The sequence below is a fragment of the Leptosomus discolor genome, chromosome 9 (genome assembly GCF_034619465.1).
Source record: "Leptosomus discolor isolate bLepDis1 chromosome 9, bLepDis1.hap2, whole genome shotgun sequence".
Classification (NCBI taxonomy): Eukaryota; Metazoa; Chordata; class Aves; order Leptosomiformes; family Leptosomidae; genus Leptosomus; species Leptosomus discolor.
This window is the reverse complement of record NC_141399.1, coordinates 30,062,950-30,086,749: the sequence shown is the minus strand read 5'-3', so window position 1 is coordinate 30,086,749 and position 23,800 is coordinate 30,062,950. Positions and strand designations below refer to the sequence as shown.

The 23,800-nt window shown below is 42.3% G+C and overlaps 1 protein-coding gene across 1 annotated transcript in view; it reads right to left on the bottom strand.

Annotated features, from left to right (window-relative positions):
- Nucleotides 1-23,410, bottom strand: part of LOC104347922 (integrator complex subunit 6-like) — a 43,205-nt gene extending 19,795 nt beyond the window's left edge. The window contains exons 1-7 of the mRNA XM_086469771.1: nucleotides 23,337-23,410; nucleotides 23,067-23,253; nucleotides 22,899-22,976; nucleotides 2,664-2,813; nucleotides 1,841-1,930; nucleotides 1,376-1,559; nucleotides 397-525 (exon numbers count right to left, since the gene is read on the bottom strand). Coding sequence (XP_086325897.1) covers nucleotides 397-525; nucleotides 1,376-1,559; nucleotides 1,841-1,930; nucleotides 2,664-2,813; nucleotides 22,899-22,976; nucleotides 23,067-23,253; nucleotides 23,337-23,410 — 892 coding nt within the window. The remainder of the gene's footprint in view (nucleotides 1-396; nucleotides 526-1,375; nucleotides 1,560-1,840; nucleotides 1,931-2,663; nucleotides 2,814-22,898; nucleotides 22,977-23,066; nucleotides 23,254-23,336) is intronic.
- Between the last annotated feature and the right edge of the window lie 390 nt (nucleotides 23,411-23,800).

Sequence of the window (23,800 nt, the reverse complement as noted above, 5' to 3'; positions counted from 1 at the left end):
AAGGTGAGAAAAGAGTGACAGGAGAGCTAGCAAGCAGATAGATCATCCATACAAATATGTGCAAATGTGGCATCATTTAACTTATCAAGGATCAAACTAACTCTTTTAAAAAAATATAACAAAGACTAAACATAAACAAACATACAACTACTCAACACCTATGAAAAGCACATCCATTACGATTTCGGGTATTTAGAGAGATACCACAGCTCTATCACTGGAGCATATAAGCTTTATAGCTTAATCACTTTTTTTTAGAATGTATTAGGCATCTGGTGCATCCTCTACGCCACAGTAAAAAGCTGGCAGGAAGGACACTGGAAACACTTAATAGCATTTGCATGCATACAAAACATTTCATCTGAACGTTAAGGAGAAAAAACACAGTTACTATACCTTCTCCAATAGGAGCTGGATCTGGTCCTGACTTTTCAAAGTTAATAACAACTCCACTTTGGACTTTTTGAACTAGAGATTCTAAACACTGATTTAACATTCTCTGTGTCCGAACGCAGTAAGAACGACCTATGCAAGAGATAAATTACAAAGGGAAAATACGAAAGCAACTTTTGAGTAATCTTAATTAAGGAATGTTTATTACACAAGTCACACTGCCAAGGTTTTTGGTTTTATCCAAAATAACAGCAACAAACTTTGTGTAAGTTAACGTAAAAGACAAAATACTTTTCAAATGCAATACAACCAAGGAGAAAAAACAAACCCCAAACAAAAAGCCACCAGTCTGCTGAGCTTTTACTCATTAGTAAGAAGCCATTAAGGCTAAATCAGGCTGGTTGAAGGCCAAGTTTATAAATGCCCTTAAGAACGTCTGATTTCACCAAGTCTATGTAATCTATCTGCTTTTGTCTACCCAAACCTTACCAACTCCTATATACTCCCAAACTTCCCCCTCTCACGCAACATTTTTCCAAGCACCAATTCAAAAAAACTCTTAAGAACATCTCAAGGAACAGGCTCCAGAATTAATTATTTTAAGATTAAATTTAGCTTATTAGCCCTGCAGCAGAATTAACATCTCAATAATACCTGTCCCACTCAATTCAACATTTAAATAACAAATCTCATAACTGAGCAAAGCCAGCCTCTAGAAGGACAATCTAAGAAATTTTCCAGTCCCTCCTACTGGTGCATTAAGAAAATTCTCTCACATCTAAAAGACCTGAAATAGGAATATGTTTTTATTTAAAGTTCTCCTGTGCTACTGGAAACCAAGCTCAAAAACACCACACAGATTCACAGGGACACCAAGTAATTCAGATGGAGAAAACAACAAAAGGTGAAGATGAATCAACGGAAAAGCAATACTTTAAGGCCAATACCAAATATGAACCAAAGCAAAGGAACATCCAGTTACCTCCTGTAACTTCACACATCTGCGTGATAGCAGATTCATCGGTAGGCACACTCCCAAGCTGCTCTGGTTCAGCAGATGCAGCTCCTGGCAAACGGAGCACTAGAGCAAACAGCCTTTGATCCCAACGAAATGGTTCTTTGGTTAGTTCACTTCCAGGCAAAGGAGAATTCAAAGGAAGATGGAGCTGGTAAAGAAAGATTGAAGACTATTTTCAAGTAATTGACAAACCGATACTCAAATTTATTCATTAGTCTGTAAAGAACCCCCTTTCTCTCCTATCCACTAATTTATCTGAAGTTACAGTCTGGAAACCCACAGGAATTTAGGGGCTGGGCAATAACAGCATAGCTAGCTTCTGTACTCTATGATAAAACAGGTAGATGAAGCAGAAGTACTATTGGCAGAAAAAAATCACAATTAATATTAATCTCAGCATAGCCTGAAATAATTTAATACAAGTTTTACCTCCTCTTGAACTCCAGCGGTATTTGTCAGCTTGTTTCCGTCTGTGATGGTAATCAAAATAGATGGCTCCAAAAAGAATGGATTCCTTCCCTACAGACAAAAGCACAGGCATGCTAACAGTAACCTTAACGCTCAGTTACAGGCCTACATTTTTGTCGTTATAAAATAAACAGTGAGATAGCAATCTTTCAAAATAATCCTGTAATTTTCTTTCAGTAAGTGTGGAGCCATAAAGAACTACACAAGATGTGCTACTCCATGCACTCAGACACACACCCACCCCACCCCCGAAGATTTTTAGAATGACTAGTCTTTTTTCTCCAGTATTAGTACAAAACCCTTCTAAGCCACAAAAACAGTATATAAATGGTAATAACACTGAGAGAGCTCGGAATTTCATTATGACAGCAGGGCAAAAACCAGAGTACTTTTAACTGGACTATTCGACCATGAGAGGGGAAGTCAGGACATTAACTACAGATACCATAAAAGTGCAAAGCAGATTCACTGCCATCCAGTGTACATACACCCATACAGCAGGTGTGTATCTACATCTATAGTATGATGTGGACACATCTCTACTGCAGCATTCTTTGTACTTCAGTTTCAGGAAAAAAGAGCTAGTATATTCCAGAGTATGTTCAATCGACATAACAAGAAAGAAAAAAGACCAAGTTCAAGTTTTAACACACATCTACCCAAAATTTAAAAAAAAAAGTAAAATGCAAAAACAAACTCAAACCACCAAAATCCCTCCCACACTATAATTACAAGAAAACCCAGAAAAATAAAAAAGATGTAAGACTATAAACAGATTTGTTACCTGTCCATAGTTGTCTATTCCAGACACTAATCTATTGAGATTTAACAAGTCAAACGATGACCTGAGTGCCTGACCAAGGGTTGTTAGTCCTGAAGCCTGAAGGTTTTTCAGTTCATTCATAAATGTTGCGTGGTTTTCCTTCCATCCTGCCTATTACATAACACAAAAAAGCTTATTAGTTATTTTAGCAACAAACTACAATCAATTGCAAGTTGTCGTCTATCTTCCTTCCCACCAAAAACTAGATTATATTCCTGATCAATGGATACGCTGCATCATTTACATGCTACGCACACCTAATCCATGTATGCACAACTTGATACGAAACATACAGTTAAGGCTACAATGGGAGACTCACAAAACACACTCACTATTCAAGCATTTGAATAAATCTGCAAATACCCAGCTCTGAAAACTGCTGTAGAGGTGAGGCAATTAATAGAAGTATTTGGATTTTGCATGCGAACACTTTGTTAAAAGAAACTGTCAAATTTGGAAATCAGAAATGCAGCTGCCAAAGTAATAGCAATGATAAAACAAAGACACAAGCAGCATAACGTTGCTGCTTCTTCTGTCATATACCCATCCCCCTTTCGCCCATAAATCGAGGCTGGAAGGAAAGAAAGGATGCATACGCAATGGGTACTAATGCAGGAGTTAAAAATCTAAGTGACAGTTAAAAAGATAAAGAACTAGTAGTAACTGTGACTGCCATCTTTGCTCCCTAGTCACATCCTCCCCCTTTCCCACAACTTCCCCAAGTAGAAAGTATGCAAGTGTATTTTAAATAAATCATAATCAGCTATTTTTAATATATTACATGACTCTCACTCAACTTTTCAATTTATCTTGTACTTCACACACACACCCCAGGCTCATTTCATGCTCTTCAACGTGCTATCAAGCACCCTCTGTCACTTCTGCATTGCAAACCCCCTGCCTTTCTCCTTCCTTGGTATTTTGACTGCCAGCCCTCTAACTACACTCTTCTTTCTATCCTTACTTTCCAGCATAAAACGCCCCATGCAACACAGAGCCAAATCATTGTTTAGAATGTCTCAGTATCACAGCTTGAAATTTTGGAGGTCATGAAAGAAGTTGTTATGGCTGATAAAGCCTGCAGAACATTCAAAGGAACAGTGGAAAGTGACGAGAATGAATCAGTCCTACCAAGCAGTCTGGATCCTATGGTAAGCAGGGCTAATACACATCAGCATCAGTTGTGATTTGCACATCCTTCTCTTAAGAAGTGGTACACTTCAGAGTTCAGAAGCTCTTTTAGAAAACACTAGCTCACAGGGAATTGGTGCAGGATTTAATGTCTCAACTAAAACAAGCAAAGCTTGAAAGTCCCAGATACCCACACAATTATTAGCCTTGCTATCACACCTTACTCTCCAAACCATTTAAGGAAGCAGTTATTCACCCAGGCTCACTACCATCCAACACCAGAGATGTTCGCATGCTCCACAAGGAATCCTAGTTACACAGACATGGAGAGAATAATTTCAGGCAGCCTGACTTTTGCTGGGACATCTGAGTAGGTTCTCTCCTCCCTGGTGCACTGGGCTGAGCAGCAATCACCTGCTGACTATGCCATGCTGTGCAAGGATTTTCCTGTACTTTTTAAACAGCTTTGTATCTCACTGCCAACCTCTAGTACACAGCGTGGGCTGTGTAGATGGTCATAGGATTGACAAGTTTAGAGCCATGAATTAATATAAGAACGGAATGGAAAGGAAGGACACGAGATGACCAATGTCCCTGCTGAGTTCTCAGGCCTAAGTTAGGAAGGCTTCTTTTTAGAATTAGAAATCATAAGGAGATTCAACAAAAACAGTTTTTAGTCAAGTTTAGTTCCCTGGACCAGTTCTTCAAGCTTTAGTGCAAGGAAGACAGAGAGAAAACCCTGCAATGAGGCAAAGAAAGAACAGACTTTCAGCAGGACCGGCCCAGCTTTATCAAACTGCACTTGAAGCTCAAAGGAACAGTACAGTTTGATCAGCCAGGTAATTCTCAGTAAAACACCATCAACATCTCCTCACAACCACAGCTTAACAAAATACAGTGTCTTACCAGCTGAGCCATGGCAACTCCTCACATGTGCTCTCAGCCCAGCGCAAGAATAAAGCAAAAACACAGAATCATTGCTTTGGAGTAAAAGTGACTTAGTTAACTATCTTTTTTTCAGAGTAAAAGAACACTAAATCCCCAACAAGATCATCTGTGCTTTCCTAAAAGAAGTTTGTCTTAAACCAATTTAAAGTGAACAATTATAAAAAGCTTTTTGTATAAATTCTATGAACTCTTAGATGCAGGTGAAACTGCTTCATTTTGTCTGGTAAAAATACTTATCAGACTAGTCCAGCTTCTTGGGAATAACCAGGCTGTAGTTCAAGTGTTTTCATACAATGGTTTGGGTTGGAAGGGACCTTAAAGACCATCCAGTTCCAACCCCCTGCCATGGGCAGGGACACCCTCCACTAGACCAGGTTGGTCCAAGCCCCATCCAACCTGGCCTTGACCACTGCCAGGGAGGGGGCAGCCACAGCTGTTCTGGGCCTCACTACCCTCAGAGCGAAGAACTTCTTCCTCACATCTAATCTAAATCTACCCTCTTTCAGTTTAAAGCCATTAACTCTTGTCCTATCACTACATGGTCTTGTGAAAAGTCCCTCTCCAGCTTTCCTGTAGGCCCCCTCTAAGCACTGGCAGGCCGCTATAAGGTCTCCCCAGAGCCTTCTCTTCCCCAGGCTGAACAACCCCAACTCTCTCAGCCTGTCCTCATAGGGGAGGTGCTCCAGCCCCCTGAGCATCTTCGTGGCCTCCTCTGGACCCGCTCCAACAGGTCCACATCTGTCTTGTGCTGGGGGCCCCAGAGCTGGACGCAGCACTGCAGGTGGGGTCTCAGCAGAGCAGAGTAGAGGGGCAGAACCACCTCTCTCGACCTGCTGGCCACGCTTGTCTTGGTACAGCCCAGGATGCGATTGGCCTTCTGGGCTGCCAGTGCCTAGCCACGTTTCCCAGCACAGACCGCTGTTGGAGTTACTTTGCTGCAAAAGCACATGGAGGAGGGTCTGTGTTTGGGAGGAACAAAACATTAACAAAGGAAACACTATTCCTGGTCTATAACTCTTGATTTGAACACTACTGAATTTAAGAGTATCTTTTTAAAATAAACAGCAACCTTCACTGATATTTGGAGATTCTGCTATTTTCCCTTCCTGAAAACGTCTGGCTTCCAGCTCCTACCGTGTTCGATCTAGCTGCAGCATAGTCAACTGCCTGCAAAATATGCTGCTATTTTTCCCATAGATAACCAAGTAAGCTGAAGGTAGAAGGAGCAGCTGATCACCACTGGTTTGCCTTCAAAGAAAATTATTTTTCATGTTACAGCCTCTCACAGGACCTTTAAAGACACAGCTGAGGAGAGCTGTACCTTTTAAAGAAACAGAGTAATACTGAAGAATTTCTCAGTAAGTGAACACAGGCAGCAAATGCAAGATTTCCTAATTCCATACCCAGTTTTAAACAAAGGCCTGATTAGTTAGTCTACTACATTCTATAGCTTACCCTTAAAAAAGCTTTTTGAATCAAAATCACCCAAAATTAATGACAAGAAGGTCTATGGTAAAATGTTTTTTTCCAGAAAGACTCTAGCCAGTGTATGTAATTAAACATGTACCTTAGCAACAGAAACCAAAGACCTGAAGAACTCTCTATATTCTTCTCTCCATATATACGGTAGGATCATTCTTATGGCAAAATAAAGAGTCAAGTATGTAGTACAGAGCATGTGCATAACGAGTTCAACAAAACATTTTAAAGCCATTAAATAATAATCCTTTCTAAATTCAAAATACTGCCACTAATGCTGCTCAGAAGAAAGCACTGCTTTTACACAGCAGTACTTCCATTTGCCAGCAGAAACACTAATGACCAAAAAAACCCCACCAACCCAGAAAAACCACCAAATCCCCACAACCTTAGAGGGCCAAACACAAACATATTCTACAAAAACTATGTATCCTCTACAAGTCAGTAATTATTAAGTCAGAACTAAATATTATTTAAATTGTTTATGAATGAATTCTAACACTGTGAGCAACGTCTCATCATCTTCAGTATTACATTCCTACTTAGTCACTTTATGCCCAGAATTTATTAATACCTATCTGAGCAACCATTGTGTTGCAACTACGTTACTAGCTTCTCCATTGATAATTTAGATTAACAAGTAACTTTAGCCTGTAGATACATACCAAAAGACTTTCAAAGATAGCTGGGGGGGGGGAGGGGGGACCGGGGGGAATTACCGTAAGCAAAAAATCTCATCCTGTTTGCTTATGCCAAGAACAGGCAAAACCACACTGTCATTTAGCCTTCTGTGTTGACAACTGCAAGCTTTGGATACCATCCTACAAAACCCTGAGATTTGGAAACACCATACCACCTTCCAGCTCCTGGCTTCAGCCTTTGCAAGCAAATCATACTGAAAAAATAGCATACTTAAAAAGTAACATTTTTTACCAGTGATTTTGTTTTCATACAAATCTATGCCCTGCTCTATTTTACCATACAGCTATAGAAAAATTCCAGCTGCTTCCAGAAGCAGGTACGGTCAAAATTGCTTTTTTCAGCAGTAGATAGACCCAGATTACCTAGAACTCACACAAATGTCAAGGTGAAAAACCTAGTGAAGAAAAGGTTTTATTTACCCCAACCAGAACCAGGACTAACTGAACATCAGAAGGAACAGAGTTGAGCAGCAACAGAAAAGTCTCATTCAGAATCAGTAGCTTAAAAAGACCTTCAAGACATCGCAGAAACAAGTAGATTTCAGTTGCAAGGGACAGGAAAGAACATCTTATAAAATGCTTTGAGGGGGCAGCGGGAAGCTGCTATTGCCTTTATCGCACACAAGAGAGCAATACCAAAATACAAGTAAAACATTACCAAGTTCTGAATATGTGTAACACACACATGTTGTCATCTCAGCTACACTACCTTACTGCCATACTTACTGCTTTTATAGTAGTTTGGTTGGGGTTGTTTCGGGTGGTTTGTTGTTTGTTTGTTTGTTTTTAAACAAATCAACATTTTTGGGCAGCATGGTTGTTTCCAACTATTTCTTAGCATGGTTTGGCCAGCGTACAGGGGCAGACCCAGAGGCTGGGCATTAGAGCACAACAGTTCCAGGTCCAAAGCAGTCTCCTGATTTCACCAACTCCATGAAATTCAGGGAGCTGCTCCTTTTGAGGCCGCAGGTCTTCATCTTTAGTGTTTCTACAGGCAACGCCAGAAGACAGAACTGTACGGTTTATTGTGCACTGGATTGCTTTCAGATCTGATTCAAGAATTGTAACATTACTAAAAGTAATCTTCCAAGTGAGAACACAATTTGCAATCTAGCATGCCAATCACAACAGTTTGTGTTACAGTACATACTCAATATTTATTTAAACATACAGATTTTTAGAGTTCTGCTAATGCTTCCCTAGAAAGAATTGGTTGTAGATACTACAACTTGTTTAAAATATTTAAGTTTCTCGCTAATTCAAGCTATTATTAAATGCACCCATCTTCGGAAAAGCAAGACCAGTTCAGAATGACATGCCTGGGGCATGCCAGGTTGTTAGCAACACCCATTTGGAAAAAATCAGGTAAGAAAAAAATCCAGCTGTTGAAATCTGAAACCACTCCTGCTATGGAATTTCCAAGCTCTGTGCAAAGACAGTGAAACCAGCAGAGCATTTTTCCTTCCACATCATCACAACGGTTAATAAGTTACCTTTCTCTTCACTGGTAACTGGACACCACTCAAACCTGTTCATGTCTGTGCGAGAATTGAGCAAATGTTTCTTTTCTAGGGAACTGAAGAATTCTTTTGGACCCGCTATAGTGCCAGAAGCTGCTTCTCAAATGCCAAAATACCTTCACCTCTTTGTAATCTCCTGAACGCAGCCCCAGCATTGCTCAGTGGGTTCTGCAGCAGGGAACACCCTCCTGTGTAACCTAGAGCTTCCCTGCACCAGCTTCAGCAACTTTGGAACAGGAATTGTAGCAAACACAAAGATCATCTCGGTCATTCCAGTTTTGCCATGACAAAACTTAGCAAGAGGGAGAGGAGGAGAGGTGCTGGTACCACGTGTCTCCCTTCCCCATGAACAACAGGGTTATGCTGCTTGTTGGTACAAAACAGCAAATGCCCACACTACCCCCATGGATTTTATTTGATGTTCAGACATTTACTAGTTAGAAATAGCATAGAGTAGAAGAAAGGTACTAACTATGCTATAAACATTGTATACACTTTTATTTAACATTTAAAAGTCAACATCACACCACCTACATTACTTACTAATTTCACCCTCACCACTGTTTGCACTGTGCAAATAGGGTAGAAGGAATAGCTCTAAGTGACACAGACACTGACTCCCCTCCAAATACTTCTGAATGCCAATTCAGAGCTGAGGCAACAGAGCTCTTGGGTTCTCTCTCTACCTTGACTGCAGAGTGACTCTTCTCTCATTTCAGTACCTGTGCTCTCTAGTTACTGTTATGCAGCACACTAGTCCTGTCACTGCACAGTATCAAACAGCCCTTAGTAAAGAAACTCACAAGATCTGTTCTTGGCACAGGATAGCAACTCAACACCCACCTCCTAGATATGAGATCAGCATACCTCCAGCACAGAATGATACTGGCACACAGGCCTGAAATCGGCTTATCATCAAGGTAGCACTGAACACAACGAGCCAGCCTGGATCCAAGCTGTACTGTCCTGGATTTGGACCACCAGCAAGTGCTGGTGGAGGTACATCAGTAGATCTTACTGGTCTGCTGCAAAGCTTGTGTGAAGAGGAGGAAGCCAGCTGTGTGCAATTGCTATCACTGTGTTAGGCCCTCCAGCACAGAGTAAATAATTTGTTTCACTGGTTTTATTCCAGTCTCCCCTTGCCTTAGATTAGGGTTTGAAACAGACAGCTGCTACCCCTATCCTTTGCTGTAACAAAGTAAGATTCTAGGGCAAGGATGGATGAAAAGACAAATACGTCTCGGTTAGCAAGCCAGGGAAGCCTAAATTTAGCTTTTCACACGGAAATCTGGTTTTGCAAAGCAGAACAGGGAACAGAGTTTCAGGGTAAAACTTAGACATGGCTCTACTGCAGGCACAAGAGAAACAAGCTCTGGTTGCTCAAGCAGGTATAGGCTGCTCCTTATTATGATACCAGCCTAATAAAAATCCACCTTTTCAGTCCTCATTTGAGGAGTATTTTAATGGATAGTAAATTCACAGGTTTAAACTACCTCCTCAGTAAGCCCACAGAGTGTTCCAAGTACAGTGAAGAGTCTACAAGAGCATCCATCACTTGGTCCTCCCTCAGGTTAGATCTAGTGAGCAACAGGCTAGTATTTTAAGGCTAAAGCATTGTGAATAGCAAGCAAATTGTTTCTTCCTGACAAACAATTTCTGCTGGTTTTGTAGGACACTCAAACTGAAACCTAGTGGTCAAGTGGTCTTTAAATCCAGAGTGGACTTGCAAAAAAAATTTTTTTAAAAAACACACTTGCTCGAGTCTCAGTCCAATAAAAATAGTCACAGAAGTTTAATGTAGGTAAAATGTCTCCAAAGGACCAGGAAAGCATAAACTGTTTTAATACATCTTCAGAAAAAATACATTTTTAGAAAAAAAGACGCTGGAGTAGAAGATTCCTTTAATCCCACACAGCTGAGACATTTCGACACCAGATTTTTACCAGAAAGCTGTCACTTTGCTTGCCCTCCAACTCCATCCATTTCTAGGCACCACAATTCTGCCCTTTTCTCCAGCTCTGGGACAGACTATGTACTTTGATAACAAACACAGAGTCTTTCCTCCTCTCACCCAAAGCATTTTTTCCTACGTAACTGGAGACAGCTTTAGTGCAAGAAGAATGTTTCATGCACTGGCTACCTTTAGGCCAGCACAGTGCAGCACAAACAAGGCAGTGATTCCTACAGACATAACAGCCCCGAGCATTTCAGGGGCTTTACTTCAGAATAGCTGTCCTATAACGTAGTCCTGTGGACTCGTCATTCAGTGGTTGGGGTGCACCTTCCAGTTTTCTTTCATCCAAAAGCAATCCAGTTCTTACACGACAAGATAGGTCTGCAATGTGAACTGAGGTGCACAGGAGATCCCCTTAATTGCGCATTTCCAATGTGAACTCTCCTGTAGGTACATGAATCAAAGACTAATTCATTTATAAAATAGACTGGACCAGCTCGTTTTCTGAAGCATATTAGTGAACGTGAACAAGATCAGAACCGCATCCCAGTGCAATGTAACTGTTATTGACAGTCAATTACATGGGGGAAAAAAAAAAAAAAAGGTATTTCTCCATGATATCTCAAAAAAAAAAATTTTAAAAAATCACTCACATTAGGAAATAAGCTCAGTCAAACTACACCATGTGGTTCAGTGTCCTTTTAAGATTACTTCAACATTAAGCAAGATATAGAAATGCTTTTTGATCAAGAAGAACTCAAGATGTTTATATAAGAACAACTCATATTAATCTTTAAGCATAGCATCCATGAAAAACACTAGTAGAGAGGCTCTTAAGCTCCAGTTATAAAACAAGCCTTCTGTTAATGTTGGCATTTATAGAGAAGCAGTACCTTCACCTGTTAGAAATGTCAGAGATGCTCAAAGCTGAAACTATGCTTGGAATCAAGTGATACTAATAATCAATGCCAAGTTAAAAAAAAAAAAAAGCATCCACTACCTTTTTATTTACTACCTACTGCTCTTTCTTCAATCCATCTCTGGATTTAGCTTTACAGTAAATAATATTTCATGTGTTTTGACACTTATGCTCAGCACACTTTTTGCTGCACAAGGACGAAAGGACTACACATGAAGAAAGTATAAATACCAAAGATATCCTGCTACCACCCTGTCCCAAAAAGCATTCTTATTTAAATAAAAGAAGATTATCCACTTAAAAAAGCAGTATTTCTCAGAAACACTCAACAAGCTAGGATATTTCAGTACAGAGTTGAACCAGAACAAGCTATGTTTCACACAACAGCTTAATGGAGAGGGAACACAGATGTAATCATATGATTTGCAGTACAGTAAGCAAAACAAGAAGCTACGTGCTTCTGTTCAGCAGCATAGCAGTCATTTTAGAAATACCATTTTAGGTGTATCAAAAACAAACACCATAGAGAGGGCAACAGTTGAAACATGGAGGTTTCAATCAAAAATTTGCATTTACCCATAGCGCCTGTTGCTCTTCCAGACTATCAAACATGCTTTCAATGCCAGTCAGCACGCAGATTTGTCCTCCTGGCCCCTTCCTACTCCCAGCATAGCTGGAAAAGTCACAAGGAATAAAGGCAATAGCTAGGTGGTTAACAATAGCTAGGTGGTTACAGTGTGTGCTACCAGCACAAGGGATTCTTCACAGCACGTTATTTGGAACTGAGTGGAAGACAATTACTGATGATCCTCTAGCTTTACAGCCCAGAGCTGAGAAGACACAAGCACGATCCACACCCATTCTGAAAACTGTCACATTCCTCCCTCCTTCCAAAAGCACATCACAGAACTAGTGCAGCACACCAAAGCGCTACATGTATTGCAAGTTTACTTTGAATCTGAAGAAGGAAACAAATCTAGCAGGAGTCATCTAATCAACAAATTTCCTCAATTCACATCTGAAATGCTATCCAAGGCCCGGGGGGGGGGGGGGGGAAGAAAAAGAGAGACTTTAGATCACAACTAAATTCATATACTCACTGAAGGAACACAAATTGAGAAACCTCAACTAACTAGCCTAGTAAATAACGTCAACTTCACCTTCAAGTCTGATACAGCCAAAAATACATTAGTGGAGTTGGCAGTATTGTTATGGTCAGAGTTTTTTATTTTAGAGGGTAAGTCATAGCTTCCCTCTAGAGTCATGCAATTTGAAAGTAACTATCTCAGCTGCAGCTCTTTTGATTAACTGGCAGCACTCACTGCCTCACTCTACCTTGCAGCACCCTGCATGCTTCATCGCGTACTGTCACACTGAGGACCTGGCTGGCCTGAGACTATGCCCACACGAGTCACCAGGGATGCAGGCTGCCTGCCTGGCAGCAGGAGGCCAGGCCCTGTTCCAGCCTGGGGCACCCATCACGTCCCCAGCCTGCAGGCGAGCACATCATCAGGATGCCTGGCAGCAGCTACAGGCACCAAGTGTTCTGGCTCAACAGATGCACATTTTCCCACAAAGCAGTTTAACTCCCCCCCAAGAAAAACCTACTAGCTCTACCGCTAACATGCTATGAAGACCAATACTAATGCATTATTCTCACTATAAGCAGAACATAGCAACACCAGCTTAATCTCACTGTAGATCTTTGTTTTCAGTCAAATTAGAATCACAGAACGGTTTGGGTTGGAAGGGACCTTAAAGATCATCCAGTGCCAACCCCCTGCCATGGGCAGAGACAACATCCACTAGACCAGGATGCTCCAAGCCCCATCCAACCTGGCCTTGAACACTGCCAGGGAGGGGGCAGCCACAGCTTCTCTGGGCAGCCTGTTCCACTGCCTCACCACCCTCACAGTGAAGAGCTTCTTCCTTACATCTCATATAAATCTTCCTCTTCCAGTTTGAAATCGTTACCCCTCATCCTACCACTACCCTCCCTGATGAAGAGTCCCTCCCCACCTTTCCTGTAGGCTCCCTTTAAGCACTGGAAAGGCCACTATAAGGTCTCCCCAGAGCCTTCTCTTCCCCAGGCTGAACAACCCCAACTCTCTCAGTCTGTCCTCACAGGGAAGATGCTCCAGCCCCCTGATCAACAAAACAGTTGTTCAACAACAACCATCTTATGAAGATTTGTGATTTTTTTTTTAAATACTATTTTACACTTTCAAGAGTTTAAAAGCATCTCTGAAATCACAGCCAAATCAACATCATGTCCATCTCTAAAAAGCAAAATTAAGGTGATGTGTTGATTTTGTAGCCTAGAATAACATTTAACACATCTAGTGATGCTTTTCCTGGAGAGTTTGTATAGGAGCCCAAGCAAACAATCACAGTAACCAGGTAATACATGAGACTGGCCCTTTAGTTAGAAAATAGTAAGTGGAAAAAAAAAAAATAAAGCTACTTAAAAGAAAACAAGGCTCTGGAACTACTTACTACCAGATAAGTAACCAAGTTTCAGAGATACTTGTAAATGCCAGATCTTACATCAAAAGAAACTTTGTCTTTCAAATACTCTGCAGAGTGAATATACAGATCAATACAAGTCTACGCGCAACTACATGTTCTGATCTGCACAATAACAGTCTCATTACAAGAATGCACTTTTTCCTTGACACCTTACTACAGCCTTAACCCTAGAACATGCTGCTTACAGCTGAAATTGATTACTATGCAACTATTTTCCTGACTATTCTAAAATCAGCAAGAAAAATGCAAAGCAAAAGATTCCTCTAAATTACTACCTGCTCTACTTTTTTTGGTGGGGGTAGAGGCACAAGAGTTACATATTAAGTGGTACACCATAAGAATAAAGTTTAAGAAAAAATTTCAAGACACTAACTCTACAGGAGTGAATTACTTAAATAACAATCTGCATTTAAAATTCAGAACAGCAGCAACTGCTCTTCCACTGATTTTCTGTAGCCTACATTATTAAATAAAATCTGAGATACAGGCATTGAAAATATGGAAGGTGAAGAAGAGAATTGCTAAAGACTGGAGACATCCAGAATCTTCTCACAGAGGTCCTGGACTCACACTACTCTCCCTTCCAAAAGCACTGATCTGCAGAAGACAAGTCACACAGAACAGAAATCACTTTTTCTCATTTGATTCCAACTGTCTGCAGTACGAAAACACTATAGGAGACCGCACTAAGTTTTTGTCTTTTCTTGATCACAATAAGCTCAGAACATCATTCTTGCACCACTGCTGCAAATCACAGTTCTTTCCGGCAAGCTGTTTTGAAAAATATGCAAGGGTCAACATTGCAGAAGTGTCTGAAACTTTAATTACCTTTGTCCACTGTTACAGTGCGAGACAATCAGCATTTAACACCATATTAGTTTTTCATGGAGTATATAAAGAATAAATGGCCATTTTCAAGATATCACACAAGTATTTAGCTATACCACAAAGCAAGGTTACGCCTAGGCCTTCTTCCATAAATACCAACAAAAAAGAAACCTTTTAAAAAAAACACACATGTGAAACTCAGATACTAACAGGGAGAGGCAGTCAATAAAGGTTACACATAGCAGACAAGACCAACTTCACAAAGCACCTTCCTTCTTACAGATCATCTCACTACAAAAGTACAACTAGGGAGATCAAATTCAACTGTGTGATTCCACATTTTAAGCTTCTATTTTTAAAATAAAAGCGACCTTTGCACTGAGGATGAGTTAAGCCTCTTAGTGCAAACATATCTACTTTTGTCTAGTTTATCCTGTAGTCTTAAGGGCTTACATCTTCGAATGTGTCCAAGATCAAATAAAGAACAAAATAAAAATATGAAAAAATAAATTGCTACAGTGGCTATGAACAACAGATGTTGGTTTCCATTCAAGGCCTCTGGCATCTCATCGATAATACGAAGCAGCAACACACTTCCAATGAAAAAGCAAGCTTTTAGTTTGCAGATTCCTGTAGAAACAGAACAAGTTGAAATACTTTCATTAAGAATTAACCTAGCAACACAGACTCTCCCTTCCTGTGAAGGCAGGTAGCAGGTGAAAGCACAAGTTCAACTATTTAACTAACTTCAAAAATTAAAGATAGAAACAACAGCCAAGCAGAGTTTGGTCCATCATATCTATCAAGAACTTGTTAATTTCTGAACAGCCCTTCCATTTAAAATCAATTCCTAAAAACAAAACAAAACAAAAACAAAAAAAAACCCAACAAAACCACAAAAACTTAATCACCTTCTTGCATGAACTCAAATTTTTGCAAGAGACCCCAATTTCAGAATGCACCAAACTTTCTTTTAGAAGAATGAATCACTGATTATTACTGGTTGGTTTGGTTTTCTAAATGGGAAATGTACACTACTATGCACAGAATTCCTCTGTATAGTGCCTTGTCCTTGTCACACCAATTCCTGCAAAAGGATGTTCACCACAGCTCACAAACAAAAGGCAGACAGCAAGAAGCAGTCACTCAGGACAGGGAGAAAGAAGTCAGACTAACATGCTTACGTGCATGTTTAAAAGCATTTTAACATGCTTTGCACTACACAATATGTTGTCTCTCAAGAAGGGAATGTGTTTTTTAAAGGATACTCTCTAATCGAACCCATTTAGTGCCTTTATAAGCTAAAAGGACCTGCAATACTTTATTACATACTTAGAGGTGCCAACTGATCCTAAATTTTTACCAAAATATTTTCAAGTTTTTTTAGAATTTGAGAGACATGCACTGCAGTATATAAAATACAAACTTACCACTTGCATGATCGAGAACCTTTTAACTGTCTTTGGCCTTACTTGTCCAATTCCAAAGCAGATGCTTAATTAAACAAAACAAAACACAACAACCAACCAAAAAAAACACACTCAGAAACCAGACCTTTTGCCATGCACATGCTCAGAGCACACTTTCTTCATTCAAAGACTTAAGTGACAAGTCAGTTAAATAGAAAGGAGCAGGTAAAAACTGTTTGGTGGGGGATTCTCAAACAGTATTAAGTGGATTTTGTTTTGTCCTCAAAAAGAACTAGACAACCAGGATTTGCACGAGTGCTCCTTAAACAATTAAGCAACTTCTGTTTCTTTTCTTAAATTCACTGTTTAACAGAGGAAGAGCAATTGTTGGCTTTAACCTGCCAGACATTTATGCTGAAAGTCAGCCTTATGAGAACACACAAATTCATGACAAAATCCAAACCAAGTGCAGTGAAAGATGTACTGCAAGACTGGAAAAGAGGTGTGCTTAGTTCTTCATGGGCAATGGAAGATGGTAGAGTTCAGAAATAAAAACATTACTATAACTCAAAACGTGTATGGTGGTAAAATAGGAATGGCTATCTCTCTCCGCTAAACAAATACTGAACATAATCTCCTGAATTAGTTATCAGAACAGACACTGCATATCCTACCTACATTTCATCCAGCGCTTCAGTACTATATTCTGCATGGGGTTTTTTTATCCTTCCAATAATGCTTGGCTAGTAGGTTCACTAAGTTCATACATTATTTACAGCATATCTGGTGAGAAAGATAGGCCTCTCCCATTTACCTCAGTTTTCCTTCCCTTTTGCATCTCTCCGATATCAGCTTCCCTTCTGCCCCTGCAGCTGCTATCTGCCTTGCACCAAACAATTCTGCCTGCATGCCTCACTACTAACTTGTAAACCTCCAAACGTATTTCCAGCTGCTCATACTTCCTTCTCCACAGTGCAGGTCAGACCACCAAGTAGTTTCTTTTGCCAGAAGCCAGACCTTTTACATGTAAAACGAATGGGTTTTGGTGTCTCAAGGTTCCTATAAAAGCCTAATCAATTTAGGATTATTCTGTGGATTTGCTACAGGTTAGCTTACTAAGTATTCCTCTGGTATTCTTCCTTGACAATGCATTTCCTATCACCTCAAACAGCTTTCCTGAAGACCTCTGCCTCAAACCCAATAGATTTCACAGCTGGGTTTCTCTTTCTCCCTGCAGCTCAGGGTCAGGAGCTCCGACTTCATTTCTTCCAGAAACAGACAAATAGATCCGACATTTCTGTTTTGCAGCACAGACTATTCACTTGCCACCTCCCTTTGCAGAGTCAGTGGTAACTGGTTACATTTTACACCAGCGCAGCTTCTATGTGAAAGCAGAATTTAAAAATACAAGCAAAAGCTTTTGTGCCACTAAAAAAAAAAAAAAAAAAAGGAGACAGCAAAGTTAGGTTCCCTACATCTGACTTCATGAGCTCCCAGTTTTGAAGCGCTATTTTAATACCATAAATGAGCAGGTTAACACATATAGTATTTACATACAGTAAGTACTCTTGATAGATGCTTGAAAGAGCCTTCTACAAATTCCTATTCCAGCTTCTAAGATATCCCGAACAAACACCAAAAATCAGAGGTCATCAAGCTCAACCCCTTTTAAGAACTTCAGGGAAACAGAAGCAGTTGCTCAGAGTCCATCACGAAGGGCTGCTCCCACAACAGAGATCTTTAGCACCGAAACACATGTTCAGACTAGCAGGGATCAGCAGCAGAACTGGAAGGCATCCTATCTATCAGTCCCAGTTTGCACTTCTCAAACAGTAAAGTGTTTCACATACATTGTATTAAGGATTTTGAGCTACTTCTCAGACAGCTACGTACATATTTCTGCACCCAGATTCAAGGAGCCTATTTACAGTGCGGTCACTACTAACTCTTAAATCCAGTACAATACACAACAGAAAGAGGAAAAGGCATATACCTTCAAATTCAGTAGAGTAAACACAACTTAAGTTCTCTCAGTCCTCTGACTTGTGACCAGATCATTCATAAAGCCCATATTAGAGTCTCACAAGAACATAAAACAAAAGCCGTATTTCTGTGATCCTGTCATAAATAATACTTCTCAAGCACTGAGGAAAGGCCGTATCACTGTCAGAAGCCAGATATCAGTCACAAGGAAACAGGGCAGTGCAGTTAACCAGTAACTTCACATAAGACCACCATTGTTTTTCTTGTCTGGGCCTGAACTAGCCACTTGCAGCACAAATCCACAAGCAGATCACAAACTGCAGGATGTGAGGTTTAACAAAAATCAAGAATGGAAAAAAAACCTAAAGAGCTAAACCTTGCTTTCCTTCTCAAAAACTCTTTTTAGGCAGAGATTTTGGCATGAGCTCCATTTACAGAGAAATCTAGGTATATCTTGCTGAAACCTCACTCCCTCTTTTCTGCATCACTGGAAAACAGGAAAAGCTTGGGGGAAGGGGGTGGGTGAGAAGACCCTTCCCTTCTCCCTGTACTTTTACTCTAGCACCACTACTTCAGGGGGAAAAAAAAAAAAAACAATCCACAAATAACATTGCTTAAGATTCTGTCCATTTTATACCATGGCATGCGCTCAGGTGTAGAAAAACACATATCCTTGATTAGAGGAAAAAAAAAAAGCACTGAGGATGCTAAAAGTTTCTGTCATTTCAAACAAAAAAGAAAGCAACTGGGCAAATACACAGAAAAAGACACAGAAGACCATTACTGACATACCAACCCCCAGCACAGGTCTCCAAACTGGAAACTGTGGGAGCCTGGGAAAGCGCTTTGCAGAGCTGTCAGTAATACGCTTGGCCTGTTTTCACCCTCCTTGCCTGGCATTCCGTTATCAGCCAGGTTTTGCAGAAAGGGATGAGGGGTGGGGCTGGCACACAAGGCTTGGGGGTACTGCAACACCAGGTCAAAGCACAGATGGGATGGAGCAAGTACCAAGTTCTACCAATCCATGAATATAAAAATATGTCTTCAAAACAAGGACATATCAGGTACCACATTCATTGAACCTGAAAACGCACTTATCTCAGCTAGAAGGCCAAGAACATCACATACTGTGCCAGACAGCAAGGCTGTTCTTAAACCCATTTTTCTCACCCAAGAGAGCTGGATACACAGGGGAAAGTAAATTCCTATACTACCTAAATTTAAGTACTAGTGTTTTAATTGTAATAGACACCTGCCACATGCTACTGGATACAAAGGAGCTTTACTATAGGCATCATTAGTTTCCCAAGTGTGCCAAATACCCAACATTAGAACGGACTGGCTCACTTCAGTGTTGCTAACATGCCACCAACCTAAGACAGACTCACTTGACAGCATCCTATTATGATTCTAATCTACGAACAGTGGAGGAAAAACACACTATAAACATTAGGTTGAACACACACACCTCATGAAATAACATACTATTTTTCCCTCCTAGATCATAAAAGAGAGTCAGACGCAACAGTCAACAGAATTTACAGGTATCTTTCCACTGACCTATGCAGGATCACATTGCTTGACAACTGCAAATTTATACATTTCATAACATGCTTTTAAAATATTAAAATGCCTCTTATTGGACAGTATTTTGGAATCAAAGTAAGAGTTGAGATGGCTGCATCATAATTACTGTCACAAATCGCCATCTATACATTACATAATGAACAGGAGCAAAGCAACTGATGAGGATCCAGAGGTGTTTGCTGCGGGAGTGGAACAGATTCCTACCATCCCCATCTCGCAGTCCCCACCTTCCCAGGACAGCACCCTTTAGACACATGCCAGCTTTGCAGAGCCACACTGCAAACTCTGAGACTAAATATCCCATTGTAAACAAGAGACACAGAGAGCTACAAGCAGTCCATTAAAAACAGGAACGGCTGGGAGAGGGGCCACAGGTCTTGTAAATAATTTCAAACCCCCATACTAAAGACAGTTCCAAAATCATCATCTTACTTCCATGGATTTTAGCAAATTATTTGTGCACCAGCAGGATCCTTTCACTTAGCACAATACCACCTATGTGTGACCTTTTCTTGAGATACTCTTGCCCATCAAAAGCGAACCAATGCTGTTGATTTAAAATACTTTAAGGCTACATGTGAATGAATTCCGAAACAAACACAAACAATGCACTCCTCTCACAGTCACCTCTGCTCCAAGCTGAAGTTCTCATAATACCTCTACATCCTGGGTGGTCTCAACTTCACAAGATTATTTCCCTCAATTGCTTCACTGGTAACCTTAAGAACTATTTGTGAGATTATATAATTTAATTAGTGTAAATCATAAAGAAAACAAGAGGATAAAGCAGCCACTAACCAATACCAGCCACTACTGCACATCCTTGGAAAGCAGACTTGCAAAATACATTCACTTATCACATTTGTTTTCTCTTTCTCTAAATCAAGAGAAGATAAAGTATCTAACTACAGCAGCATTAGCAAAGAAACTAAATTTAATTTCTTTTACAAGCATGTTTTGTAAGACATACAGGATCTGGCCTAGACCAGAAAGCTCTCCTGGTGTAACTATGGTTGTTAGAAAACACAACAGAAGGGCATCATAAATACCAGTAAAAGGGCTTGAGAACACATCTTCATGTCGTTGCTGTAAGACTTTCTCTGCCCAAGTAAGAGACAGGAAGGCAGCCTAACCACACTTTATGCTGTCAAGACTTTACATAACAGATGAACTGGAGTTGTGATCATAATTATTATAAACATATATTCACTGGATCCACAGCCTGTTCCTACACAAGTTACTAAGTTTTGAAAAAATATTTTAAGATTGTTTAAGGTCCAATTCAAAAATCAGCATGCTAAAGAAGAAAAACAAATTTCTAAGAGACATTAGCAAGTTGTATACTATTTACTGTATGTCAAACATGATCTAATACTACGATGGGTATCACACAGTCCCATTTATTTCAATTACTATTTACAAAAACTGGGAACACAGTCATATGCTCATTAGTACATTAGAATGTACACAGATGCTCATTAAACGTAAGGATCTTCCTCAGCAAATCTGAGTAGATACGTCATAATAACCTGTAGCATTACCACACAAGATCTCCAGCAGAAGAGTATTTTTTTATTAAATCACCAGTATGCTTGCTATCACTGCAGTGAAAACGTTTCTTCCTCAAACATAAGAATGGTAAAATATTTGACACAAAACGAACAAAAAAAAAAACCAACCTTAACACAAGAAATCTGCAGTTAACACCAGCGTAAGAAAGATTTGGGCTTTGCATCCAGGCACAAACATGGATGGGGAAAAGGATGTGTGTATTATGTCCAAAAAAACCTCTCCTAGGCAGACCTAGGTTTTTTGACAGATCATAGGTTTCTGTCACTCAAGGATGGTTTCAACTCACAGAAACAGGATGACTTCCGCACCTTCTTCTGAGAAAACGAAAGGCATAATAACAAACAAACACTGACTCACTAAATCACTTCTGTCACTTCAGAAAGCAGGCTGTACTTTTTAGCCATGTAAATATACTGCTGATGAAAGGAGCCAAGATTCATACTCTCGATAATTAAGTTTCCTCGTTATCAAATATGTGAATAGACAGCACCAGTTACCACAGTTTTTACAACTTTTCTTCAAGAAGTTTTACTTGGGGCATCTGGAGATGGTTCTTTTCTTCTCTGGGATGACAAGCAACAAATTTTTACATGAGCCTCTTCACCCTTCATAGCATGGGCCTAAAGCCCAACAGTTAGCTAACTACTATATGAGTCGTCAGCAAATACAGTCCTAATCCAGGACTATTCAGGAGGATTCTAAAGCTCCCATAGCAGTTATGGTTTCTGTGGCTTGCTTTATTTAAGTATTTTCAAGCTAGACGTTTCTATTAGCAAGTTGAAGGCAAGTATAAGGGACACGGAGCACCGATTTTTTCCCCTCTTGCCATAAGCTCGTGGCACAGTCGACGTGATAAACGGCATGGCCTTACTTCCCTCAATCTTCAAGGAATGAGAAAACAAGGGAAGCTGGCCAGACAGATGCCACGTCCAGCTCAACACAACCCCACACGGAGGCGTCTACCCGAGTCGCAATTATAAGCACCTCACACGAAACAGGTGCGGGTTACAGAGCACAGACGGAGGAAGGGTGGGGGGAGACCCCAACACCCACACTGCCGCTTCTTCCTGCCTCGCAGCGTAGGAAAGCAGCCCCGGGTGCCTCCGTCCCAAAAACCACGGTCGTGCCGGAAGCGGCAGGGAGAATGGCAGGCGGCTGTCCCCTGCCCCCCGCTGCCAGGCCGGGGTCCCGGAGACATAAGGAGGGCGCTGCCTCCTGCCCTAACCCCATGCCCCCACAGCCCGGCCGGGACAAGACCTGTGCTGACGGGGAGTGAAGCTGCGGAGAGTGGCCGGGAGACACAGCTGAGGGCTGAAGCGAGGCGCGGACCCCGCCGGAGCCACCGCCTCACGGGAGGCGGGTGAGCAACGGCCGTGGAGGCGGAGCGCGCCCTCCCGCCCGCCCCCCTCGGCACGCCGGGGCGGTGAATCACGCTCCCGTCCGTCTCCTCCCCCCCCCCCCCCCTCCTCCATCTCAGCAGCGCCCTCAGCCTCTCTCCTCCATACAAAAGCAAAATGTCCGCCATCTTCACAGGCTGCTGCTGCCGCCGCCGGGCCGGACGGGGCTGCGCCGCGCCGCCGCCACGGGAAGGGCGGCCCGGCGGCGGGGCCGGGGCGGCCGCAGGGGGGGTTATTACCTTGATGCAGTAGGGCGGCTCGTCGAAGGTAACCAGCATGTACCTGTCGCCGCGGCTGGCCGGGTCCCGGGCCCGCAGCTGCAGAGAGAGCGGAGAGAAGCGGCGTGAGCGGGCGAAGGGGGCCACCAGGGCGGCGGCGACGACGGCCCCCCCTGGCCCCGCACTCACCTTCATGAAGATCTCCACGGCGCCCTTGGCGATGTCCAGGTAGCTGGTGCCCAGATACGCCCGCTGGTTCATGGAGGCGGACGTGTCTATAAGGAAGAGGAGGATCGGCATGGTCCAGGCAGAGCCCCGGCCCGCCGGGCACCCTGCGGGGGAGAAGGGAGACGGGGGGGAGCGGCTCGCTCGCTCCCTCCCCCGGCCAGCCGCCTGTCCGCCCGCCCCGGCTCGGCTCGGCTCAGCTCCGGCTGCGGCCGTTGCGGCTCGTTACTGAGCTGCCTGTGTTCGCCGAGACTCAACTTCTCTTCCCTGAGCTTCCACCAGCACCATGTGACCAGCGCGCACGCCATTGGCTGCCAATTATACCCATATTTGCATATTCATGGCGGAGAGGGGGAGCAGGGAGGCGGCGGGGTGACGAGAGGCGCGGGAGGCGCCGCCGCCGGAGCCCTCCGCGCGCGCGCCGCACCTGTCACCCCGCTCCGCCCCTCTGCGGGGCTCCCCGCCCCTCGCCCCAGGGGCCGGCCCCCCCCTCTCCGCGGGGGCTCCCCGGGGAGGGAGAACGCTCGGTGGTGGCGGAGGTGCCTCACGGCCCCCTTCCCCCCAGCCCCGGTAACAGTCCCGCCGCCAAGGCCCTCTCCTGCGGCTGAGTCACCGCACAGCCGCGGGGCGCGTAGCCGCCCTCGGCCCGAGCCGCTGCCTCACACCTGCCCGCCGCGGCCTACCCTCGCGGCGCCCCG